Source organism: Ascidia mentula, chromosome 8 (genome assembly GCF_947561715.1).
Source record: "Ascidia mentula chromosome 8, kaAscMent1.1, whole genome shotgun sequence".
In the NCBI taxonomy this organism is placed as follows: Eukaryota; Metazoa; Chordata; class Ascidiacea; order Phlebobranchia; family Ascidiidae; genus Ascidia; species Ascidia mentula.
Genome location: NC_138573.1, coordinates 15456943 through 15470201, shown reverse-complemented (window position 1 = coordinate 15470201; position 13259 = coordinate 15456943). Strand labels below are relative to the sequence as shown.

General features: G+C 39.6%; 1 protein-coding gene across 2 annotated transcripts; it reads left to right on the top strand.

Annotated features, from left to right (window-relative positions):
• The first annotated feature begins 1409 nt into the window (after positions 1–1409).
• On the top strand, positions 1410–12854 carry LOC145911481 (carnitine O-palmitoyltransferase 1, liver isoform-like). 2 transcript variants are annotated; one of them, XM_082998846.1, is made up of 16 exons: positions 1410–1519; positions 1802–1876; positions 2015–2154; positions 2276–2438; positions 2795–3045; positions 3240–3414; positions 4395–4479; positions 5203–5414; positions 7571–7740; positions 8173–8395; positions 8845–9009; positions 9314–9448; positions 9533–9685; positions 10442–10555; positions 11614–11706; positions 11802–12854. In XM_082998846.1, exons 1-16 carry the CDS (start codon positions 1454–1456, stop codon positions 11883–11885), a joined length of 2304 nt encoding a protein of 767 aa, XP_082854972.1. In that variant the 5' UTR covers positions 1410–1453; the 3' UTR covers positions 11886–12854. The 2 variants fall into 2 exon arrangements, with proteins under 2 accessions (XP_082854972.1, XP_082854973.1); XM_082998847.1 differs by lacking the exon at positions 10442–10555 and adding an exon at positions 10109–10222.
• Positions 12855–13259: the final 405 nt, after the last annotated feature.

The following is a 13259-nucleotide window of genomic DNA, read 5'->3' as shown; positions in this document are numbered from 1 at the left end:
AAAGCATCATTTGAATCTAGTATAAGAATATAATATGATATTTATTTATGTGGTAGGCCATATATAAGATCGAGAAATGTGACGGCTTATAAAGGATGTAAGTGAAACAAACATCATAGCATAAGTACAATTGCTGTTTTAGAAGGAAGCAGTCCATACAACAGACTGTTATGTAACCTTTCCATTAATTATTGTCTAACAGGGAGAAAAACAGCACGCCCGACGGCCCGAGCTTCAAACATAACAATGCGGGCGTTGTGTTACCACGGTCCAAAGACTACTCACGTGGCAGACGCCCCTATATTTACCCAACCTCTCCACAGTGGACTTTAGACCTTGGCACGCTTCAATGGATTAGAGAAGGACTGGAAATTGAATCGGGCTGCAAGAATTTACCAAAGCTGTTAATTGAATAATCAGATGGGTTTAGTGTTGCTGTGTAGGTCATTAAACTTTCCATGTAGGGCTTTAAGACGCGACGAGAACAACGCCATTGCTGATTTTGTAGTGAACATGTAACAGTAATTTCCAGGCCTGCGCTTTTTACTCCATTGGTTTTTGCCGAACCACGCTCGGCCAAGTACTGAAGTAGGCTTAACGGAAAAAGAGTTAGTGCGTGTAGAGGTCAGACTGTTTCAAGGTTAAAGTATTACTATTGTTTGGGTTTTGTTTTCAGGTTTTTTCAATGGATAGTATTAACATCAGTTTTTAAAAAACGCGGATTCTGTGCGCAAGTGTATTTTTTACATATTTCTGAATCAATCCAATGTTCATGGAGTATTTTCTTTGCTGGAGGGCAAATTACGTGTCATGAAGCGCAGTGCGTTGAAACGTGTTTATGTTGCTGATTTAACTTATTGTTCTGAAGATTATGTAGGCCCACATTTAATCAAATGCTTTCAACTTTTAAATGTGTTTTATGTGCAATGTGGGATTCAGAATTCGGTTAGGCTACATGAAGACTTGTAGTCCACAGTTGAAATTTGTAATGTTTTTTAATTGATTGGTTTATTTTTTGTATGTTTTTCTGCATTTTGTAAAATATGCTGCTTATGCCATTGCACATTTCCCTTGGTATTTAACATCTGCAAAGAATTGCAGTTAGGCATATCAATTTTCCAAATCTGTGTATGCATGACGTTTTCTACTGCAAAATTTTGTGTGTTATTATTGGAAGTTGCAAACATTTTGCAGTTTGAATTTTAATGTATACCACACTAATCAGCTTAAGCCACTATTGTTTTTTTGTGTATTTATACAAGAATAAGTATCTGCCTAAATTTTTAGTCAACATTTAGGATTACTATCTTGTGGTGCCTTGTGCTACATTGGTTTTTGTTTCAAAGTTCATTTTTGAAAAAACAAAATACAGGATATCTGTTAAAACTGTAATGTTATGTTTTTGTTACAGGAACTAGGTTGTATAATTTGTTTGTTTTTAAGATAGGCCGAAATGGCAGAAGCGCATGCCGCTGTTGCATTTCAGTTCACTGTTACTCAAGAAGGTTTGAACGTTCAGGTAAGTGTTTGCTGTTGGTTGTTGTATGCAAACATGTAGTGGGTAGTGGAATTTAAGACAAATTTGCACAAGGAAGTGGTTCAATTTACTCTCCGTAGTATTTTGTGAACACAGTGACATAACAGGGTTTTCCATTCATCACAAACAGTAAAAGTTTTAGTGGCGTCTTTTGTGTTGTTCAGCATGTTTATGTTTTGATTGTCAATGTGCACCAACACAGATGTTGATGACATTTTGTAGTTTTAATAAAAACACACCCAAATACAACAAACCAAATTTCAGATATCTCATGAAGCTATTCGAGCTGTTTACCATTCTGGCGTTCGATCATGGAGAAAGCGGACTGTAAGGTTTCTCGTAAGTACCCAAAAATTTTCTATCACATTCTGCTTTCAAAATTTTGAAAAGTTTATTTATAGGGTTATACATAAAGTACATTTTTATGATGTGAAATGTATGTGGTTTCTTGTAAACATAATTTTTCTCTTATTTCAGAACCGCTTCTCGAGTGGTGTCTACCCGGCAAAATTTTCAAGCCTGGGAATATTTTTTGCACTAGTTTTCCTCGTGTCTCTAATTGGATATGATCTGACCTTTGGTTTCCAGCAAAAGATACACAACATTTTCTTTTCGTCGTGAGTAGATATTAAATACTGTGTTACCAACGTTTTTTAATCACATTGATTAAACATTAAATGTATGTTACTTCAAAAAGTATTTTATGAGTATTTACCCTAATTTTAAAATATTTGTTAGCGATTCCTTTTTGCCATGGATCTTTTCCCTCATGCTGGCTTGTACCCTCATGTGGCTCGGTGCAGTTCTGGTAATCCGATACTTGTTGAAAGTTTTACTATGTTACCATGGATGGATGTTTGAGCCACGTGGCAAAGTGTCGATAATCACAAAATTGTGGGCGGTAAGTTTCTTACATATCCTCAGCATTTACTAGATAATTTGTTGGCGCATTCTTAGGTTGATCGTCATAATATATAGTTATAAATGATGCAACATAATGTTAATTCCAGTTTGAATGTAGATTTTCAGTATAATCCGACATTGTTCTTGTAAATGCTTTTTTATGTATCAACAATAATGGTGGTCATTAGCTGCATATAAATATTTAATGGAGCATAACTACATAACTACATAACTAAGTTTACTAGTTTTGAGGAAATACAACTGGATGGTGGGATTACCAACTCCTTTCTGCTTATTAAAAGCCAAAAAAATGTTGTGTTTATTTTACAATCTATTGTGCAATGTTCAATGCAGGTTTGCACCAAAATCCTTGGTGGATCCAACCCCAAGCTGTACAGCTACCAAGCATCTCTTCCAAGATTGCCAGTGCCCCCGCTCAAAGACACTGTATCACGATATTTACGAAGTGTCCGCCCTCTATTGGGTGATGCTGAATATGATGCCATGGCGAAATTGTCTGAAGAGTTCGTGAGCACGATTGCCAGCCGTTTGCAACGTTATTTGGTTTTTAAGTCTTGGTGGGCAAGCAACTACGTCACTGACTGGTATGACATTTTGATATCATCATGTGTATAGCGAAAAAATAGCGATACCTTGCTCTTTAATGTAGTTTGCCTTTACGATTTAAGATCATCAGCTGTTCTAATACTTGTTTAAAACCCAGTACAAATTATGTATACCTATTTGTGCATGGAATCATTTTAAAACATCCAGTATACCTTCCTAATTTTTTTCAAAGGTGGGAGCAGTATGTATACCTGGCTGGTCGTGGCCCGATCATGGTAAACTCCAACTATTATGGAATGGATTTACTTTACCACCAGCCAACACATAACCAAGCTTCGCGTGCTGCTGGCTTTTGTCATGCCATGTTTGCGTACAGGAGTGTTCTGGACAAGGAAGATGTAAAACCTGTAAGTGCTTAGCATCTTTAACAATATGCCACTTGTTATTTTAAATGACATATGTTCTTCTGCTTTGTTAACCAATGTCTGCTGACAATTCCAAACGTTGCATTGTTACTAGTAGTATGGTTATACATAAAAAGATGGTAACATCTTTACTCAGAGTTGATACCATGACTTTTTGGAGTGAAATAAACATATTTATTAAGACCACATACATATGTTTGTGTGACGTGAAGTACACTACACTGCACAAAAGGCTCAATACATTCTTGGTTAACACCTAAACAAAGTCACTTGTTATCACCCAAGGTCTTCTGCTTACATATCTACAAAAACAACCATTGTGTGGAAAATTTCCCATTAAAGGAAGTAGCCAAGTGGCAAAACAATATCCTCGTGCATAGGCTCCCCAGCATAGGTTAGGCTTCACACAAACCATTATGAACCGGTTACTTTTAGTCACGTACCCCATTCATGAACACAGTGGCTGGTAAGATATTGTGTCAGCATGGTATGAGATACCACAGCTTGTAAAGTGTCAAAAACATAACTGTAATCTTACTACATCTAATAATTTTTTTTGTTTACATGTATCCTTTTTTTCCAATTGACTGTTAAGCACTGTGACTTTAACAATGTTATCATTTATTCCTTTGCAATCATTTAATTGTTACCGGAAGTAAAGAATAATGATTCATTTGGTCTTGTTATTGTGGTTTCATAGGCCCTGAGTTTCCAGTTAGCTAGATGGAATCTCAGCAACAGTACATTGTACTTGCTGTGAGAATAACTGTAGAATTTTTAGTTTCCGTAGACACTGATCATTGACCTTAAACTATGTGTTGTTTAGAATTATATGGCAACTGCCAACCTCTTTTAAAAGATGTTGCAATATAGTTTGGTTGCTAATAAGTTTTAATGTTAAAATTTTTTTGTTGTTCAATGTATTCATGTCTTTACATTCTCCATTGTTTTTTTTGCTACAGATTCGTGCGAATGGAGTCATTCCACTATGCAGTGCCCAGTACGAAAGAGTGTTCAATACCTCGAGGATCCCTGGAGTAGAGATAGGTACTTTTACACCACCAATAAAAATGCTTGCCCCATTTATCCAACATGTATTTCTGTTGGGAACATCTATTGTGTAAACCTAATAGTAAGCTGTAGGATAGTTAAAAGATATCTACTTGTGTTGATACAGGCTTAAATAATGTTTCTTGTGTAAGTTTGAATTAAGATATAGTTCACAAGTGTAGTGCACTAATAACAATTCATTAGTTAAATAGACAGTTTCGATATTACAACATTGAACTATCGAAAAACCCACTACGATGAGTCAGTCCAAAGTCCAATACGCATATCATGTCAACAAAACGTGCGAATGAGACAGCTGTATATGTATGTCATGTCATATATATTGTCATTGCGCTGTCAGCACGCTCTATTGGTCTAAGAAAGGGGTGTGACGCGTGACGTAACACACAACGCTGCACAAGCAATTACTACTCATCGTGTTATCCAATCACTTTGGCAGTTTTGTGGGTCATGAAGGTGCCTTTGCGTCAGTCCGTTTGAACGTATCACTGTGTTATTGATTATGCCTTCATATGCGTCAGCACAGCCATCGCTGTTACGCCTTTCTGTGTGCCTGGTTTTTTTTTTAGTAAGACTGGATATATACTTACCTTCGGCAACGTTACAAAAGACACTACCAATTGACATGACCACCAAAAACCTCGGTTTGCGCCGATACAAACGAGTGCGATGCCTGAAACTCTGAAACTTTGCCTACAGACAAGATCCACCATTGGATGGATTGTCGTCACGTGGCAGTCCATCACAACGGGCGCTGGTTCAAGCTCTTGTGCTACAAGCGCGGAAAACTGCTGGAACCGTGCGAACTGGAGATTGCCTTCCAGCGGATTCTTGATGACACATCCGAGCCCTGCGACGGGGAGGCCAACCTTGCTGCTCTTACAGCAGGAGACCGTGTTCCGTGGGCCAAAGTAAGTTACTTGCGCCACCCCATGCAAAATTATGGGTTGTTTTCTTCAAGTTGTGAAGAGTCAATACAGCAATATTTGGGATTTAATAGTGCTTGGCTTTTCATCTGTCAAACTAGAACATTATGGCATCATGGGATTCCAATCATAGCCACCCACATAACTGCTGTACAGTACAAATTTAAAACACAACATAATTAGATATGGCATGTCTGCAACTTTTTGGTATGTGTAGGCTCATAACAATTCCACAACAAAACCACGCACTAATTTCGTGCCCTAAAAGGCCACCGCAACTTCCTTAAGGCACTTGATCAACCCGAAGGAAGTGATCGTGGTACCCATGGCCAACTTCCTCCAATCAGACATTTACTATCGCATGACCTCCAGTACGTGCCTGGTTACCAACCCGGCGTGCCCTACCAGGTTACGGTGTATATCGGTTAACACGATCCGTCGTTCCGCGTAGTGCTTCGAAACCGAACACCTTCCCTCATTACAATATGTGACCTTTGTACGACAGAAACCATTGCCTCTATGGCCGCATTTTAATGTGCACAAAGCTACACTTTCGTTGTGTTTGCATTTTGGTGCGGGTGTGATTTATTATTCATACACTTAGTCAGATTGACGTCGAGCATTGTTCGATTTTGGTCTGACTGTGTGTGTTGTGTTGGCTGGTCTCCCTTCCGTGTTCTCTCTTAGCATATTTGACATTTAAGGAGAACGGCCTGTTTAAATTGAAAAGCGGGAAGGTAATGTTGGGACGATCTGCCTTTGGCAACGGGAATGCTTCCACAATTAATCAGATCCAATATAGCCCATACCACTTGAGGCCAATGTCGCGATAACAACAATCAGGTTGAAATTTTCTAAATCGGGTCTTGTTACGTTTTCCTGTCACGTGTTATCGTGCATTTATTTATAACCTGTCACATCAGTGAACACAACAACAATGATTGTGATTCAAATTTGGATATGTTTCTATAAATGCGTCATCATTTTTTTGTAGCTGAAAACAAAAAAATTCAACCATGTCATGCACAGTGTTTATCGCTTTTGGAGATAGAAACCCTTGGACAACTAGCTTGCTTGCCATGTTAGAACAATGTAAACGTCACTAGTTCTGTGCGCTGTTAAAAATTCCCCAGAACCCATTGATCATTAGTACAGAAGATGTGGATTAGTTATTGCATTTCACGGGCATTTCTGAGAGCTTAAATGCGAAGTGTTTCAGAGCTTTAAACGTCAGTAATAACTTACTTCAGCTGCTTTAATTACTTATGGCGGGTTTTCGTTGGGCGGTTTAATCAATGTACTTCATCGATTTGTTGACGACGTGCTCTGTAGGGAATCGTAGCACCCGTGCATACGAAAATTGTTTTATCGACACTTCACCAAGCATTATTCATCATAAAATTGGTTGTTCTGGTCGGTTTGAAACTGCTATATATTGAATGTTGAATTTGTGGTTGCGTATAGCAGTTGTAAAATCGCTCGGCGAACGTGCGACAATTATATTCCGTGTGGTTGTAATTTCTGAAATTAATGAACGTTCACATATTTAGCTCAAAATCCGACAGGTCTACGAAATGCGATAGAGTGTCGACGTTTTAGGTCTTCCTATAGATAACCCTGCATATTACCTAGAATCTTTGCGTTAGTGACAAACGTCGCTCCTATAGACGAGGAAATGACGAATCTGCCCAGAGCGCCACGTTAAAATTAAATCACATGAAAGCCGATTCAACTAATAATGCAAGGCCAATATTTGCCTCTATGAGAATTCTATTTGAAGAAACGTAGTTTACATCGATAACAGCAAGCTTGCGTATTCAACGATATCTACAACAACGTAACGTATTTATAATGCTTTGTGTCTTGATGAAGGTCATTTTAAAAATGATACTATTCACAATTTGTCAAACGGTTGTATGTCAAATATGTTATTTATCCTCTACGTTCAAGCAACTTGTAATAGACTGATCACCAGAGGTCCACCAGAAACTGCAGAGTTGTAGACCAGAGTTTGATACAGCGTATTGCACAAATTGAAACATCTTTCTTGGTGTTAGCACGTCAATCTATCGCGTTTTAACGCTTCTGTACGATCCTCTGTCAACACTTTGATTATAAAGTCGATTTTTCCTTCGTTCCAGGCCCGAAACGAGTTTTTCCAAGTTGGAACCAACCGCAGGTCTCTTCACGCCATCGAGAAATCGGCCTTTGTGATGGTGTTAGACGACGAGGAGTTCGAAATCAGCGACACGGAGAGCTCTGGCCTGACATCTTACGGCCGTTCCTTGCTGCATGGAAAGTGTAACGACAGGTAATTACGAAACGCGTGAAATATGTTTGTGAATGTAAAACTACAACTAACAACGATTACCTGGTGATCACTGTCTTTCTTAGTAACAAATATACCATGTAAACACATTTATGTTTTATACATTTTTAACACCTTTTGCATAGCATTGTGTTTTTGTTTACTTCGCGGTAACGGACGATACCCATAGGGCAAAATTTATTTTGCTGATTCTGTATAAAAGCAAGTGATTTGTGCGCAACACAAAAAATAACGGCTTTGTTTCCAAATAATGGCTATAAATTAACGACTTTGCGGCATTTGCAGTTGAAACGGCCATGTAGCTTCATGGCAACACTTTATTTCTTGAAAAGAAAGGGATAATTTTACGTTTGTGTATGTATGACGACAAAACAAGAACCCGTCATTGCTTTGACGATATCGTTTTTTTTTCAGGTGGTTCGACAAGTCCTTTAACATGGTGGTATACAAGAACGGTCGAGTCGGATTGAATGCGGAACACTCCTGGGCGGACGCCCCCATTATGAGTCATCTGATGGAGGAATCTCTGGGCTACGAATTTCAAAACATCAAATACGGCGACGACGGCAAGCTCTTAGGCACCGTTGAAATGCAGCCCATTCCCTCTGAACGCCTGAAGTGGGACTTCCCCAAAGAGGTAAGACCTGAGTCTCATCACGCGTTTTGAGATATTGTGGTTTGTTTCGTTAAAGGGGATTTCCTCTTTGGTCATAAAAGTTAAATTTTGATAAAACCGTTTTCAACAAACGAGCAACAATGGTTCGATTTACAATCGCCATAAAAACTGTTTTTCGAACGACCAACGATGGCTTGTGGTCAAGTTGCCTAGGTTCTTGGCTTTGCTGCTGTATAATTTACCTTTGTATAAAGCCAACCCGAATTTTTGAGTCAAAACAAACGTCTTAGTGAGGCCACTTCCTTGGGGGTAGTAAATGTACAATTCGAATTAACTGACAAAATACGCCATTTACCGAAAACTAATCAACGACACTACGATTTTATTTCAACGTGCAACAAAAGTTATCGTCGTAAAATCATGTTGTTTATTGCCAATACCTAAGGCATGTTTCCCTTACGAATCCACAGTGCATACAAGTGATGGACAACAGCATGAAGGTTGCTCGTGAACTAGCCGATGACGTACATCTCCATGTGTTCGCATTCAAAGAGTTCGGGAAAGGACTGATCAAGACTTTCAAGATGTCACCCGACGCCTTCCTCCAGTCGGCCCTCCAACTTGCTCACCTGCGGGTATGTAGTGACAAAAGTCTGGGAGTATTTGTATTGAGTTGTTTTCATTGATAAAAACCTGTAGTATCTCCTCTGAGTGAACTTAGCAAGCCCTTTGGTACCTGTTTGCTTTTGGATGCTGCCCACATTCAACAACGTTCTAGAACACATTCCACTATTTGTTACATGTAAAAAAACAAAAAATTACATTCAGGTTTTCCAAATATTTGCCTTGTGATAAGTTTGCTGCTACATGCCGTACGTGAGAAAGTCTTCATCAGATAGCAGCACTATATAAGCCAATTATTCAACACTATATTGACAGGACAAAGGCCACTTCTCACTTACATATGAAGCTTCAATGACTCGCTTGTTTCGAGAGGGAAGAACTGAAACTGTTCGATCTCTCACAAGTGAGATGGTCGCCTTCGCACGATCCATAGATGACCCCAACGCATCTGTAAGATATAATCCAAGTCTTTTGTCTCGACTAAAGTATTTCTAATTAGCCTATTTACCATCACATTTTGTTTGTGGCGTTTAGGACGCTGAGCGTCACGCTTTGATGAACAAGGCCGTGGAACGTCACGTGACAGGCTACAAGGAGGCGATGGCAGGAATGGGCATCGACAGACATCTTTTCTGTCTATACGTCGTCTCCAAGTACCTGAAACTGGATTCACCCTTTTTGCAAAAGGTAAAAATTCTAGAAGATTCGCTTCATGTGAACTGGGTTAAATGAACGTTTCAAAATATTGATAGTGGAGTAACTTGGTAATGGAATTGCGAACTAATTTTTATTCGTCCATACTCATCGTATAAAAACCGATACAATAGCTCAATTAGTATCTGTTTTTCAAGTAACTGTCAACAGCTTGTTTAATAAAGCTTTCTTTCAAGCATTTGCAACCCATAACATAAATATATAGTAGTTGGGAAGGCATTTTACGTCATTTGTTAATCGTCGTCGATTTATGACAAAAAAATCGTAACTCTTACATCCCATCCCCGCTGATGCCTCTGGCATGACACGCTGTCGTGTTTCGTCATGCCGGTTTTGTGGCATGTGGCACACCCAGCGCCGGTGGCACTGGTGTCACGTATCAAGCTGCTCGCCCAGGTGCTTAGCGAAGTGTGGAGGCTCTCCACATCACAGACGTCCATGGACCAGGGCCGACAATTCGATTTTAACAAACGGAAAGACCTCTCCCCCACGGGCGGTGGTTTCGGTCCGGTGAGTTCCCCCCCTGCCACGAGCCCCTGCCGAAAAAAATCCCCCACTTAATTGCACCCTCCAGCGACGGCAAATGATTTTAGCGACTAATCCGCGCGATTGTGGGCGTTTTGCATGCCTGTGTAACTCTGTCATGTATTTTTATTTTTCCTCCTCGCCGCTCTTCTTCCTTGTATTGATCTATCCTCCGCTCCCACTCCTCATCCTGCGCGGATGCAGGTTCTCCAGGAGCCCTGGCGCCTCTCGACCTCCCAAACTCCCCATCAACAAGTGATGGTGATCGACCTCAAGAAGAACCCGAAATTTCTGTCCGGCGGCGGCGGTTTCGGCCCGGTACGTGTGCGCGAGCGCCCACTGACGGCGGGTTGTTTTGTGTAGCATGGTGATGCGCCACCTGGTGGTGGTGGTGTAAATACCTGAATGTTTGCACATACATAAATCTGCTTGATGTCTGTTGATTGTGGAAACCGCATGCGAAATCGAGTAACCATCACCGCGTCTGCGATACAACGCGTGTGACGTATCGGGGGTTATGACGAAATCGATGACGTCACTGCCTGGTGATTATAGATTCTTTTACGGCAGAATTTATATTCATGTTAGCCAGAGATTGATCGATTTTATTTTATGGTAATAACTGTTTACGTTGCTCGAGGAAAACAAAAAAATCATTATATTTGATTTGTTGCTCTATGCCATCTGTTAGTAACAGAAACATCGCTCAGTTTTTTAATCGTCGGTAATTCATTTCGCATTTAGGAAAACCATCACGAAACGCACCTAACTCCAAATAAAGCCAAACTGCGTTTTAATGTTTTTCGTAAACTTAGGCATGCGAACGAATGTATGACACAAACTTGTCGCATTGGCGCGAACGGTGTTTTAAGTTCGACTTCCAAATCGCAACCTTGCTTGCATTTCTGATTCTTGCTTCTACAAATGTCTCTATTTCTCTCTTTCGTGGCTTATTTGAAGGCCTGAAAACGCTGTTGATTTTGTGTTACCTGCATGGCTAGTGGGTGATTACCCATGGTTTAACATCGTGCTACTTGTTTGACTTCAGGGCAATGCAATTACTTGCCTCAATAGTTTGTGGTTTTTGTTAATTTTGCATGCGGTTTCTCAAACAATTCCTGTGACAGTGATGTCGGTTTTTGATTGCTTGACGTGTGAATGCTGCTATTATTTGTGTTTAGTTTTTACATTTTTTTCATCAAAAGTACACGTAGCCATTTTAATTTTTTTTGTTGAAGTAAATTTAAAAATTCTAAAATCCATTGTGTGTAATTCGACTAAATCGACTTAAACTCCATCTCGCTTGTCAACCGTGTACAATAGCGGAAATGTTGTACATGCCCTATTTTGAAATCCGTTTTATCGTCTTCCGCTAGGTGGCAGATGACGGCTATGGTGTATCCTACATTATCTGCCACGAGGATCTCATCATGTTCCACATCTCCAGCAAACGTTCCTCTCCAGAAACGGTAAGTGTTGCTTGCAGAGGTCATCTCCAGATAACGGTCGTATGCCTGGGTTGGGTTTAGACTCGCGTTTGAAAATAAATATTTAATTGTTCTAGGATTCCGACCGTTTTGCGATGAACATCAAGAAGGCCATGATGGACTTACGTGACCTTTGCCAGGCGATGAAGGTCAAGAAGTAAAGCAGTGGCCGACCATTTTAACCACACTTTTAGGCATTATTTTTTGGTTTGTTAGTTTGTTTGTCTTTGTTGTCTGTTATCCGCGTGCTCTCTATAAAGGACCTTTCATGATTTCCGGAGCGTTAGTCTTTTCTCTGCCAGTTTCACAACCCTCATTTGCATTTGTGTCTACCCTTCAAACAATCTTTTCGCCTCTGAAAGCGTTTTAGCTTTGAAATTACTGGCTATGCTTTCAGCGGGTTTGCGTTAACAAATGTACGATATTTATTTTCTCACCTTGCCATGATCATCATAACGATTAAAAATCGCTTGTTTTTTTTACAACAAACAACTAAAAATTAGCAATGGCCGACTTTATTGCATAATGCTGTGTTTCAAGTGGCTATGTTTATGCTACAATATGATCAAGAGTGTTTATCACCCCCATGAAGTTGACGCTTGGTATATTTGCACTGTCTAATTGAAAGCGAGAGTTTCCACATATATTCGTTTGGCCGCATATTTAAGAATCGGTTTTACTTACTTTCAAGACGTAGTATAGTGGTACATCGGAATTGCACGATAAAACTGCTTGTGTTTATCCTGCTCTTTGTTTTGTTGTTGATTGTGGCGTTGCGTCATATGCTGTACTAGTCTAAAACTGATAAAATGATTAAAAAACGGCCCTGTTCGCGCTTAGGTTGGTTTGTAATTTATTTCTCTCAGCATGTTATACCACAAACCACAATGACGATTATTTATATCACATCACATCACATCGCATACATAGTATGCAAAATTCCCCAAAAATAGCCCCCGAAAAGTCTTCAAACCACGAAAATTTGTGTTGATGTTGTCTTATACCTTCAACAATTGTACCGTAGTGGTTTGTGGGACCAGTAGGACTTTGTATTGGTTGTTGTGGGGTTGCGTGTGCGTTGTTTTTTTGCGTGGAAAGAAAAATGAATATTTAATGTCAATAAATAAGATTTGTATTTATTTGTCATTGTAAGTTTAGGAAATACAATGTCGGTAATTTTAACCACTAACTGAAAGCCTGCAAAGGGGGCCATATATATGATGATTTTTATGATTAAATTGCCGTGGAAAAGAGTGAAAGACCGAAAGCTCGATTAATAATTACGAAAGTCATATTAATTGACAAGTCCGTATACGCCTTCTCAAATTAAAAACAACAATCTACAGTAGAACGGATCTAGAAAAACTTTGTTAAAAGCAAATGTATTTGTAAGTCGAAAACGGAAATAATTCGTAATTGCAAGTGTGCAACAATAGATGAAATGCGGTTTGCAAAAGTTTGTTGACTCTGTAGCCCCGGACTGTACCCTCGGCTTATTTCAGTGCGCATGCGCGAGAGAATGTCTCCAAGACCAG